A 13138-nucleotide genomic window follows, 5' to 3' on the forward strand; every position below is an offset into this window, starting at 1 on the left:
ATTTACCCACACATGTTACCACTTTTTAGAGGAATCTCCTATAACTGTACTGATACTTCACTCAAATACTTTACTTATGTATGTATTAAACTACAGATCGAAGATTCGAACTAAGATGATGTAAGTGCATACTTTCACAGTGTAAGACTACTAATTCTCGGAATCCATGCTTTCACATCGTAAGTCAAGCCAAGTACTATCGCGGTTCCGTAGTCATAAATTATTTTTTGGATTCTACAAAATAGCCAATCAAAAGTGAGCAATTCCATTCAAATCTCGTTCTCATTGGCCCATTTTCACGTGATACTATGGACTTTGGTGACCACGGATGTGCAATCCGCGATATTTTGTCGAATCCAAAAAAATTATTTATGCGCAAACCGCGACCCATACTAATCGATCCAGGCTCGACTATTGGTCGCTACACGTGACTGGTCAACTCTGCGTACGTGGATCTATGGTTTGGATTGCATAATCATACGAAAATATTAGAATTGCTCCTGTTACGTCATCTGCGAAGGATAGGATACGCCCAGGGCAGGCAGGCCGAGCTGTTGGTGAACCACGACCCTGAGGGTCGCCTTCTCCATGGCGGAAAGAAAAGAGAAAAGACCTCCAACAGAGGTACACATATAATATTGCACTGTGGGGGTTTGATCTGTCCGCGGTAAAGCAACTCAGTTTTGCAATTGTGAGTAGCCAGCCGCTAGTCTGGTACATCGCAGACCCTATCCGCTGGGGCTTATCGATTAGAGATTATAAGCGCCCGCGATGTACCAGACTAGTCAGCCGCGAGGTAGCCAGTGTAACAAGTCCTCTGTGATGATCGAGCACCTGTCGAGTCAGTGCTGTTCTTTAGGGCTTCATGGCCCTAACTGATTGTCGACTACGTTGTACCAGAGATAATAGAGGGCGTAAACGGGATTGGAAACGGCTCACGTGCACCCAATAGTCTAATACTTTCTACCACTTTCTATCCGTGTAATGCGAAGTTTTCGCGGTTAGTTTCCCTCCTTTTTGGAAAGAGAACTTTGTTGCTACGCTGGTGTAACAGGTTTCGTCTTGTGTCGTATCTCGTGTCGCTCTATTGCTACCGCAGGAACTGTATAGCTGGTATGTTAGATACTTATGTCACAAAACCGCACAGTGTGTGGTTAGTTACGTCGAAAATGTTAACGTAATGTTTATGGCTTCGAGACAAACGTTTTGTGGGGGTAGTGTCGCTCTACTACACACTCTACATAGACTGTAATTAACGCGTTTAACTACTCTCTGAGTGTTGTTTTGCATGCTGCATAAAATGCTGCTGTAAATATAGAGGTTTACAAGTTATTCAGTAAGACATCTTAAAATTCGGGTTGTCTCACCACCTGATTTTGTGGGGGGGATTCTCTTATTCTAAACTTCGTAGAGACCAATACTTGAATGTGTTGGGCTGCTTAAATGCTCTACTTTTGCATAGCGTTTGTAAACTACATCACGTGTTAGGCTAGGTAGCATAAACAATGTAGATTTTTATTGTCACCACTGGCATATAGCTATCATTCAGGCTAACTTGTTGAATGACTCTTTTGCAGAAGAATGGGTGGCAGAAGGTTTCGACTTAGTGCACACCGTAAGAATGAAGAAAGGAAGAAGGCTATGAAGAAGAAGAGAGAATGTAATAGCCAGCCTTCAGAAGTGGTTTAAGATTTTAAGATTTAAGATTAGGTACTGGGCAGTCAGCTCAGCTGGTTTGCCCAGGGGGTGAAAACCCCAAATGGTACAATCAAATACATACATACATACATGCAATTTGATAATTAATTACAGTAGTGAAGGTTAAGTACGTAAATAAATTCATCCAAATTTCTTGATTCTATTATATTAATTGGCAACTCATTCCAGTCTTTAACAGTTCTAGGATAATAACTATATTTATAGGTGTTGAGGGTTGCTTGTGGCAGAATGAAATGATTAGGGTGATGTTGCCTGGTACAAAATTGAGTTCTTTGATAATGTGAGGGGATGGAGATCGGTAGTGTATCATTAATTATTTTATAGAATAGTGTTAATCTTGATGACTGACGGCGTTGTTGTAATGTAGGTATACTAAGAGAGGACAATAATGATGTAACACTATTTCTGGAGTAATCTGATAAAATCCATCGAGCAGCTCTTCTTTGCACCTTTTCTAACTTATAAATGTCAGTGTTATAATACGGATCCCAAACTGGGGCGGCATATTCCATAATTGGTCGAACCAATGTTAAATACGCTGTTCTTTTAGTATCAGATGGGCAGTTATTTAGGTTTCGTTTAATAAAATTTAGCACTTTGGTTGCTCTGTTACTTACTGTTTGTATATGTGATGACCATGACATAGTGTTATCAATCGCTACACCTAAGTATGTATGGCACTTCTTTATATCGACATTATGACCTGATAAGGTATACGTATATTGTATGGGGTTCAGGGAACGAGTACACCTCAGCACAGCACATTTCTCAACATTTATTTTCATTTGCCATTTGTGAGTCCATTCACATATTTTATGTAAGTCTTCCTGTAACTGCTTTGAATCTTGCGGTGTTGTAACAGTCTTGTAAATAACACAGTCATCAGCAAACAATCGAACTGAAGATGTAATGTTTTCATTTATGTCATTAATATATACAAGAAACATAAGGGGGCCTAGTACAGTACCCTGTGGTACCCCAGATTTAACAGTTGTTGCGCTAGATGATTCTCCATCAACAATTACCCTTTGATATCGTTTGGTTAGCCAGGAAGAGATCCATTGAAGAAGAGGCCCTCGTATACCATAGAATTTTAATTTATTTAATAGTCTTTTGTGAGGAACTGTGTCAAAAGCCTTAGAAAAGTCTATAAACAATAAATCAGTCTGTTGCTGGCTATTCATAGATCGTTGGATCTCATCTATAAAATCAACTAGTTGTGTTTGGCAGGAGTGGTTGGGCCTGAATCCATGTTGTAGAGGATTTAAAGTGTTTAGTGATGTAAAAAAGGACATTATATGGTGAAAAATAACATGTTCCATTACTTTACAAAGGACTGATGTTAGTGAGATTGGTCTATAATTTGCAGGAGAACTTCGATTTCCCTTCTTGAAGACAGGGGTGATGTTAGCTGACAACCAATCCTGAGGGAGAGTAGCATGTTCTAAAGATTGGGAATAGATGGTCTGCAATACAGGAGCGATTTGTGGTGCACAAAGCTTAATTACTTTAGTGGGAAGATGGTCAGGTCCAGGAGCCTTGGTAGGATCGAGCCTCTCCAGTAGTAGTTGGATGCCATGGATTGAGAAACTGAGGTCTTGAATTGAAGGATGAACGGAGTGATCTAGCTGTGGTGCATTCGATAAATCCTCAGTTGTGAATACAGACTGAAATTGGTTATTTAAAACACGAGCTTTATGTTTCGCATCAGTACAAATATTTTCTCCATCCTTAAGTGGTGCAACTCCAGTGTTATCTTTTCTTTTTGTCTTAATATATGACCAAAATCGTTTTTTACTTGAAGAAGAATCATTAAATAAGTTGGTACAGTAGTTACGATGTGCAGTTTCTAGTAATGTGTTAACTTCATTTCTAGCTTGCTTATAGTCACACCAGTCAGTGTAGTTACCTGTTCGCTTAGCCTTGTCATACAGGCGCTTTCTCAATTTCATTTTCTGTTTGATTAGCGGATTAATCCATGGTAACTTGTCCCGTGATTTTGCAAGTTTGGATGGAATATGCTTGGAAATGGCTGTCTGAATAGCATCTTTTAGAAGCTGCCAGTTGTGTTCGATTGAGTTCTGCAAAGGATCTGAAGCACTAAAATGTTCTTGAAATTCTTGGAGTTCGTTTTTTAAACCAGTTATGTCACCTTTATGATATAGATATATTCTACGAGAAGCTTTCTTGTTAACTAGGGGACGGTTGCAGTTGATCGAAAATGTTACTATCTCATGATCTGACATTCCAGGGGCAGTGTGAAGTTCTTTAATTAGAGATGGTGTCGATACAAATACAAGGTCTAGTACATGATTTTGCCTAGTTGGTGAACTGACAAACTGTTCTAGGTTGTGGTTATTTATAATGTCAATAAAAGCTTCATTTAAGCCATGTCCATAGGTGGGGTTGGGTAAGATGGTTCCCTGACCGTCACTCCATTCAATGCTGGGAAGATTGAAGTCTCCAGCAAGGATAAAATTGCAGTGGTGATTCATGAAGCACCAGTACCACTTCCCCTTGATATATATGCTACCAGACCAGTTGCGTCTAGTGATGTTTTGCATTCTCGAATAACTACACTGATGAGTTCTCCTTTCTTCACACACTTACACCCATCTTGGAAGATAGCCACTGCAGATCCACTGACTCTTTGTAAGTTGGAGGTTCAACAGTTGTCTACAAGTGAAGCATTGTGTGGCCATGTAATGATGAGCTTAAGTATCAATTCAGAACTGAAGTGGACAGTGCACTACCTGCATCATCAACTCACAGCAGCAAATTGTCTCCTACTTAGCTCTTTACCAGATACCATTAGCAATGTAGCAAAAGTAATGGAAATAATTGAAACTCTGGATGCTGCTAAGTATTGTGTAGGCAACCCTGATCAAGATTTTGTTGAGTGTTGGCAGTATTGGCTATCAACACTACATGGAATTGCCAGTAAGTGACTCAATCCAGTATAACTCTAGAAATTAGGTGACTGTATGGTTGTCAATTTCTACATACCTTGTAATCAAAGGAGCAACATAATAATAATTATTATTATATATAACTTTTAAAGAGGTATACATGACCCCTCTATTAGAGTATATTAGCATGAAAATTAAAAGTTTGTTGATATTTTGGTATCCTGCATCAAAGCTGAGCATCAAGCTCAGTGCCACAGAATTAAATAATCTAAATTGCATTACTGACTACATGTACACCATCATTTACTTTTTCATTAAGATCCAGGTTCTGGGCATTTGGAAAATACAATAGAGCCTTCTGTTCATCACAATGATTGCCACTACTTGCTTACAAGCACCAACCGGTATGACTGTTGTACTCAATGTAGTACACTTCGTAAGAATCTAAGAACACAAGTGCATCGCTTCAAAAACATTGACCTTGAAGCAAGTACCAGTAGCCATACTAACTACAGGTAACAAGTACATAGCAGTATTTCAATTCAGCATCTACTCACAATTGAACAGGCATCAGACCCTACCTACTCTTGTAAGTCGACTTGGTGAAGTGGAGAAACAATATCATGCAGCCAAAGTCAGAATTAAACAACTTAAAGAACAGATAGCTGCAGGTGTGGAGGTTGATGGCATTACCCTTGATGAAGAAACCCATGAAGATATCAAGGTATGTTTAAATGTATATATATATCACAAATAAATGCATATTGTGTTCACAGACTATTGCAAGTGAAGGACTAAAATTCCTTGAGAATGAGCCTGAGGACTCCTTTAAGCATATATTTTGGAAGCAACAACTTGAAGCAGCCAGCAAAACAGATGCTCGTACCATGCATTGGCATCCCTTGATAATACGCTGGTGTCTTTACATTAGGCACAGGTAAATCTACAAGTTATCTTTGCTACAAGAGTACTTGTTCTAATAGGTCTGGGGGTGCATATGAATCAATGAGGAACACAGGATGTATACATCTTCCATCCCAACGAACACTCAGGGATTACACTTATTATGTAAAAGCCAGCAATGGATTTTCCAGTGATGTAGACAGAATGCTGATGAAAGCTGCCAACATAGAATCTTGTCCAACAAGAGATAAGCATGTCTTACTCCTGTTGGATGAGATGCACATCAAGGAAGACTTGGTCTTTGACAAACACTCTGGAGAACTGATTGGCTTTGTAGATTTGGGGGATATCAATACACATTTGCTACAATATGAAGGGAGACTGAAAGCAGATAGTCCACCTAAGCCCCAACTTGCCAAGTCAATGCTGGTAATCATGGTACGAGGATTGTTTACCAAGCTGCAGTTTCCATATGCACAATTTCCTTGTGCAAACTTGTCTGGAGACCAACTTTATGATCCTTTTTGGGAAGCAGTGAGGAGGGTAGAAACTTGTGGGTTTAAGGTGATATTTAAAGTATTGTTGATTAGCATGTAATGCATTATGCATGTAGGTTCTTGCTGCAACACTGGATGGCAACTCCATCAACCGAAAGTTTATGAAAATGCATAATCCATTCCAAGAGATTGTGCACAAGACAAAAAATCCGTTTACTGAAGAAGACCGTTACATTTACTTTTTTTCCGATCCTCCTCATTTGATGAAAACCATTCGGAACTGCTGGGAGTCAAAATCTCGCCACCTTTGGGTAAGTATTACTCTGCAAGGCCATTTAAAAGTTGACTAATCTTCCTGCAGAATAATGGGAAAAGCATTTTATGGTCACACCTAACAACGCTATATAGCAGAGATACTGATCCAGGTATGGGAGTCAGACTGATTCCCAAAATCAAGATGGAACATATCAATCTTACATCTTTCTCTAAGATGCGTGTTGACTTGGCTGCACAAGTACAAAATTGTACAGCCAATGTTTTATTCTTCTAGTCAATGTTATATTTAGGTATTGAGCCAAAGTGTTGCCAGTGGTATGAAATTAAGTATTGGAGAAGAGGCAGATGAAACAGCTAGATTTGTGGAGATGTGCGATAAGTGGTTTGATGCAATGAATGTACACAACTACTATGAAGGTATACACACTCGCAAAGATTTTCAAAAGCCTTATGAATCAGCAAAGGATGACCGATTAGTGGTATGTTAATTGAAATGTGAACATAACATAATAAGCTATTGTTTCTATGACATACATGCAGTTCATGGATGAATTCCAACAGTACCTCACAGACTGGGAAGAAGCAGTTGACCAACGATCTGGCTACTGTAAAGAAGAGAAAGCATTTATGCTACTAAGCAGAGAAACACGTCTTGGACTTAGAATGGATTGTAAGGGTACATAAGTTATATTAAAATAAATTATTTTGTTAATAGGTATGTCATTCAAAGAGCTGGTTCAATACATTTTCACTATTCCTGGGGTAAAATCTTTCTTAAGTCAGCGGCTGTGTCAGGATCCTTTAGAACGATTTTTTGGAATACAGAGACAACGTGGTGGTGTACATGATAATCCAAATGCTAAAGAATTTCGCAACAACACTCAAGCACTGAGAGTTGTGAACTCAGTAGCCAGGGCTCCAAGGGGAGGAAACTGTCGCAAAGGAAAACAAGACACTTCACTAAGTAATGAAGATATTAATGAGCCACTACCAAAGCGAGCACGCATATCAAAGAAATGTTGACTAGATTTATATCTTTATTTCATTAGCTACATGAAATGTGCATATGTATAGCAGTATTGGTAGCAGATTAGTAGTGTGTGGGTTTGTGTGCGTGCGTGCATGTGTACATGTGTGTGAAGTGAGTATTGTACATGCTGCTTTTTATTCACTTTTAGTTGCCAATAGTTGTTTTCGTAATCCTTTAGACTTCCCAGTTGTTGTCTGGGTATCCTGCTTATACTTCTCTATCCAATTATTAGCATATGAAAATCCACGTATTGTGACCCATTCATTTACAATCATCTCAAGTAGGACATTGCCAATCTCTTCTTCCCATTCTGTACAAACTATGCTCCAAAAGAACTGGACATTGTCATTGTTCAGCAGAATTTGTTTGCTCTCTGCCCCTAGTAGTGGAATATGTTGTGAATTGATCTGCTTTCGTAATTGTGTTTCAAAGGCCACAAACAACTGGTATGTATCATTGTTGACTCTTTTCAGTCCACCTCTGTCTATCAAACTGATCCAATCTGTTGAGTCATCAAAATCATCATTTCTTTCATCGAGCAGATTTCTCAAAAGAGAAATTAATACCTCTTTATGCTGATGGCTTGACCGATATAGCTTCTTCTTTAATGACCTTGGCACGTACCCTGCAGCATAGCGAAGTCCATTCCTTTCTTCATATGTAAGTGCAGCCTCTTCAGTTTCGATGGTAATATTAGTGGAAATTGGGTATTTTAGTTTAGCTAGTTCCTTCAGCACATGATCTCCAATGTACTGGTAAAAAATTGGTGACCCTTCAGTGCCCACTGTTTTACAAAAGTTCTTCCATAAGCTCAGATAGTTAGCTGATGTACGCAGTGTGTGGTATGCGCTCCACATTTTCTCCCTCTGTTTCTTTGGAATTTTTCCCTTGTATGTGAAGCATGATTCGATGGATTTCATTAGGTTTTCTTCAAATCTTTTCGTTTCCGCATTGTTCTCAGGCTGTTCAATCCATTTCTTCATTTCTTTTGCTATATTAATTACATTTCTTGCTGTATGTGATGGCACTGTAAAAGATTCTTCTTTCAAAATGGACTCAATTCCACTTTTCACAAATCCGGATCCATTAGCTGTAGATAGAGAGTAAAAAACAATAATATATGGCATGGATATAATTCTCAGGAGAATGGACTACTTGAACATTAGCTTTTGGTATAAAGTTATCAGCTATGGAAATATGGTTCAATTTGTAACCAAAATGTAGGCGAAGCTGGCAATTAGTCCTATAGTTTGTCACTGCTAATGCGGTAAACCGCACGCTGTAAGCCACACCCTTTACAACGTCAAATAATTAGTTAGCAGACAACAAGAACCGAGTTAAGTACCTGCACCTGCCATATATACACTTTCTTTAGCTGTTAAACCGATAACTAGAAGAACCAAAACTTCGCTGAATTTAGTCACTACGCACTGATAACACGGATAGAAAGCGGTTGCTAGGTAAATACGAGCGCGTTTCCAATCCCGTTTACGCCCTCTATTATCTATGGTTGTACTGTGTTGTATCGGAGGTTAATTGTGTCCATGAACTGAGAAATGGGAGCTGCTCCTTCAAGGGAGTAAAAGTTCACTTGCTTCTATTTAATTGATGAACATTTTTCTGTGATATGATACTTGTGTTAGGACACTCCTTAATAAATTCTCTGTTTCCTGTCCACTGCCTGTATCTCAATCTTTACTGTCCACATTAAAATGTCCATTATTTTGCAGATATTCTTACAGGCTCAGTAAAAAATCTTGTGACTTATATGATCAAGGTACTTGTAAGGCAAATAATGGCTTGAAAAGCTGCTAATATCGTAATGAAAATGGACCACCCGCTCACATGCAAATGTGCCTGGGTACAGGATGGGAAACAGAGAATTTGTTTAGAGTGGCCTAATTGTCATGCAGTTTTTGCATCGCCATTCGTAATGTTGCTGTATAACTAGTGATGTAATTCACATTTGGTGCACGTGATTAGTGTCTCCAGTGCTACAAAGTGATAGTTCAATCTACTGAAAGTTTTGCTGCTCTGCTAGTCTTGTTATGGAGCAGTTTTAAATAGTCAGTGTCTTGCAAAGACACATTAAACTGAACTTATATTAGATTAGATTATCAATTTTGTCAAAGACATGGGTACACAGAAGGCATTACAGTGCCAGAAATAAGAATTTGTCATTGATTGGTCAAATGTCCTAGCAAAATTAAATTTGGTAGGCCATTTCCAGATTTGATTGGCCACCTTGTGTCCTGGGAACAGTAAGTGGTATGTAGCTGACGTGCTTCTGAAGACAGCATCACAGGATTATACTATTGGACACCACGAGCAATCCTTCACAGGTCACCAGCATATGGAACACCTAGAAACACTTCTAACTCCACCACATACATTTTAGGAGCCCATTTTCATATGGGCTCCTATTAAATTTGTTAATTAAAAAATGTGTGCATTAACTAACTTATTCTATGACTACTGGGCTACCTTACAGCATAATCACTAAGATAAAGCACGTGAGCTACGAATATCTATCAGGTTAAACGCCACAGCTTTGGCAATAGCCACACCTCATCTTTAGAAGAAACATGCTCCAGTACGTAGATTAAACGTACTAACCACCACATAACAATGATTCGGCTACAGCAACAACCACTACCATCCTTTACATATGATCCATGTCGAGCCGGCTTACCCTTGGCCATGAGATATGATTATGGTGTGATTTATCGTGATATTGCTGGTTTCCACTGTTTTACTTCAAGATTAATCGCTCAGTATATCCTTGATGTCAATAACGCGGAAGGGTGCATCACTTCTGGCCAATCATTGTGGCTCAACTGGATCCCGCCAAAAACTAGACACAAGTTGCTTTAAATTCCTTCACTCGGTAGACTTGAATATCCAAATGTACATAGTCTAAATGCCTCCAATCTTCCAAAGTCTTCACAAAGCAGCTTAAGTTTAAATCCACCAATGTGTGCACCAAAATATTAGAACAAGTCTCCTGTCATCTGTAGTCACGTGGTAACATCCTATGGGGCCCCGATCATCGCTGGGACGTTGATCAGCCTCGTGAGTAGCTGTGAGGTACGCTATCAGTTTGCTGTGACATCTGTTATAGCTTGCTTGGTATTTAATTTGTGAGCTTTTACCAACTGTCTTGCTGCTTGTCGGACATTTGACCGAACAAGCCTCCAAATAGTCGGTCAAAACGTGATTTTGCTCGGAAAATGGCCGATGGCCGACTTATTTCTGGCACTGCATTACCTGCAAAAGTGCTCCCCACACAAACATGCAGATATGCGTACACAAGCTGAGTGTTCAATGATACAGTACCAATCATAACAATAATCCATAAATCCTTGTACTGATAATGGCACTTGCTTTATGACACAGTAGAGCACCTTAATTAAGTGAGTTGTGCATATTGTCTTAGCCTATTTTAAGTAAGTAGTATAAGGGACCATAAATCATACTAAGTCACATAGTTCCACCTCTATATGTTGCACACCATCAAACTTACATCAGGTTGCCAGCTGCTGTATTGTTTTCCTACATGATGGATAGTAAACCATACAAAACATGACATCATCTTGTGATGGAAAACAGCACAGGACAGTTCCTCTTGATCTCCTACTCCACTAGTTATTGTGTGGGAGATAGTGTGTGTGATTATATATTGGTAATAGGAAATCCCCTCTATGTAGTAGAGAGGATTTCCTGATTTCATGATGCGATAGGTAATTTTAATGGCACCATATCTAATATGAAATAGTATGAATTAAGCAAATGTACCAAGTTTGGCACTTTTATCAAAGAGTGAACAATTTTTTCGCTTAGCCACTCTACTATAATATCCACAAGTATAAGGATTTCAAGGATCAAAAAACGTGAAACAAAGGGGTCATCTACATCAGAAAATAATATACTAGTGGACATTTAATCCCTATATCCTACTTTAGTCTATATCTTACTTGTTTGTTTACTTTTTTGTTATTATGATGGCTGGTGTACCTACATATACTGCATTAGAAGGAATAACACCAGGCTTATTGTTTTCATTTAAATGTATCAATTACTGAACTAGTTCATTACAAGTTATGTTTTGCCTGTTAACAGCCATACCTCCCTTACTAATGTAGGGAAGCACTACTGCTAATTGACACTTTGCACTGTCAGCAAAGATAAATGGGACACAAAGGAGGGCACAGGTAAGTTCATGAAGCATGCATTGTACGTACTTCGGGAGCTGTCGGGCTGAAGTGATGTGTCAAACAGTGAAAAATCATGCTTGTAGCCTTAGCTGTTATTGAGTTGTGCTTTGTCTGAAGGCATCAGTGAGGCAGTCAGTCAGACAGTAAATAATTTTTAAGAATTGTAGCAACCTACTGGAAGTGTTTAATTTTTAAGAATTGTAGCAACCTACTGGAAGTGTTTCAGGTCATACAGAAGGCACTTTTGGACATTGTTATACCTAACCAATACTACCAAGGTGCCATGGCTGGTATTAATTTTGGCCAGAAAAGTCCAAACCTTCATGATTCCTAATAATGCACTACCTCATGATTCCTAATAATGCACTACCTCATTATTCCTAATAAGGCAGTACTATCATACTGGTTAATAGATATTGATTGAATGGCACATCAACTGGACCCACCCATATTACTAGCAATGTTGTATTTCAGAAAAAGCTGTAGTTGTGTTTAACTAATACATGTATGGTTGTGGTATACTTGAAAGTGATTATTTTGTTTCTCATTTGTGACTGTTGTATTGTGTATGTGTTGTGTGAGGATATTAATGACATCTGCTATACTCATTTAACTTGTTCATTCAACATGTGATTTTGTGGTCTTTAAGACTCTTTGTATTTTAAAATGGCTGATTTTATTTTTAAGCCCCAATAATGGATCCATGATGAGACATTTGGGACAAATCCCTCTATCCCTTTGTGGAGGAGCCATATTTCTTTTGTAAACCTTGTTGGGCCAAAATCAATATAACTTATTAGTTGTATTATGCATATTTATCATAAATGATAAATATGCATATTGCCGTACTACCATTTGTTGCATGCAAACTCACCTGAAACAAAAGTCAAAGCAGCTGTCAAACTGTCACCCAGCACCTTCGTATGTACTAAGTGCCTCTAAAATAATTATAGTGTCGCTGTGTTTGTGACATTCATAGCCTTTTAGACTTCACAACTATCTGCAAAGCAAAGTGTCAAAAAAATCAACAGAGACACTACTAAGAGGTGATTATTTACTATGTCAAAAATATAACAAAGCAAGAGAATCTGCTCCCCCAACCAGTTCGTTTGTGCCCCTCCTGGTCCACCCCTGGGTCCAGTAATGTGGTAATACATTAGTACATGGACTGGTGTGTTAAAATTCTGTCAGTACAAGTTTCTCTTGTATTAACTCCCTGAACCCACCTAACTGTGTGATTAAAACAGTAATGATGAAATTTGAAGTGGTGGGATGAAAAGTGATGTGTGCAGGGATAAGTTAGTCTGGCCTAGTACTAGTGTGTATTCATAACATAAATTTCACAGAATTTATAAGAACATGCACTATAATGCCTACTGATTAGTGTATTCTATAGAGTAGCTCACATGATCTGTGATGTCACTATAGGAGGAGTGTGATGAGATACAACGAGCAGTCAGTGCTGATGATGTCACTGCGTTGTGGGAGTTTATTGTTAGTGGAGTTGATGTCAACAATGCTGATGTCTATGATAAGGATGGGGTGAGTGATGTGTAGTGTGATAAGACAGTACATTCATATAATTGTGAC

The 13138-nt window shown here is 38.7% G+C and overlaps 1 protein-coding gene and 1 long non-coding RNA gene across 2 annotated transcripts; one reads left to right on the forward strand and one right to left on the reverse strand.

Moving 5' to 3' along the window:
* Window positions 1-430: 430 nt before the first annotated feature.
* On the forward strand, window positions 431-13094 carry LOC136236560 (uncharacterized). Its single transcript, XR_010692172.1, has 3 exons — window positions 431-445; window positions 493-624; window positions 12977-13094. It is a non-coding gene; the product is annotated as an uncharacterized lncRNA (long non-coding RNA).
* Window positions 7305-8826, reverse strand: LOC136236548 (uncharacterized). Its single transcript, XM_066026740.1, has 2 exons — window positions 8680-8826; window positions 7305-8424 (listed from the first exon to the last, which is right to left on the reverse strand). Exons 1-2 carry the CDS (start codon window positions 8690-8692, stop codon window positions 7469-7471), a joined length of 969 nt encoding a protein of 322 aa, XP_065882812.1. The 5' UTR covers window positions 8693-8826; the 3' UTR covers window positions 7305-7468.
* Window positions 13095-13138: the final 44 nt, after the last annotated feature.

This window comes from Dysidea avara, chromosome 10, assembly GCF_963678975.1.
Source record: "Dysidea avara chromosome 10, odDysAvar1.4, whole genome shotgun sequence".
NCBI lineage: Eukaryota > Metazoa > Porifera > Demospongiae > Dictyoceratida > Dysideidae > Dysidea > Dysidea avara.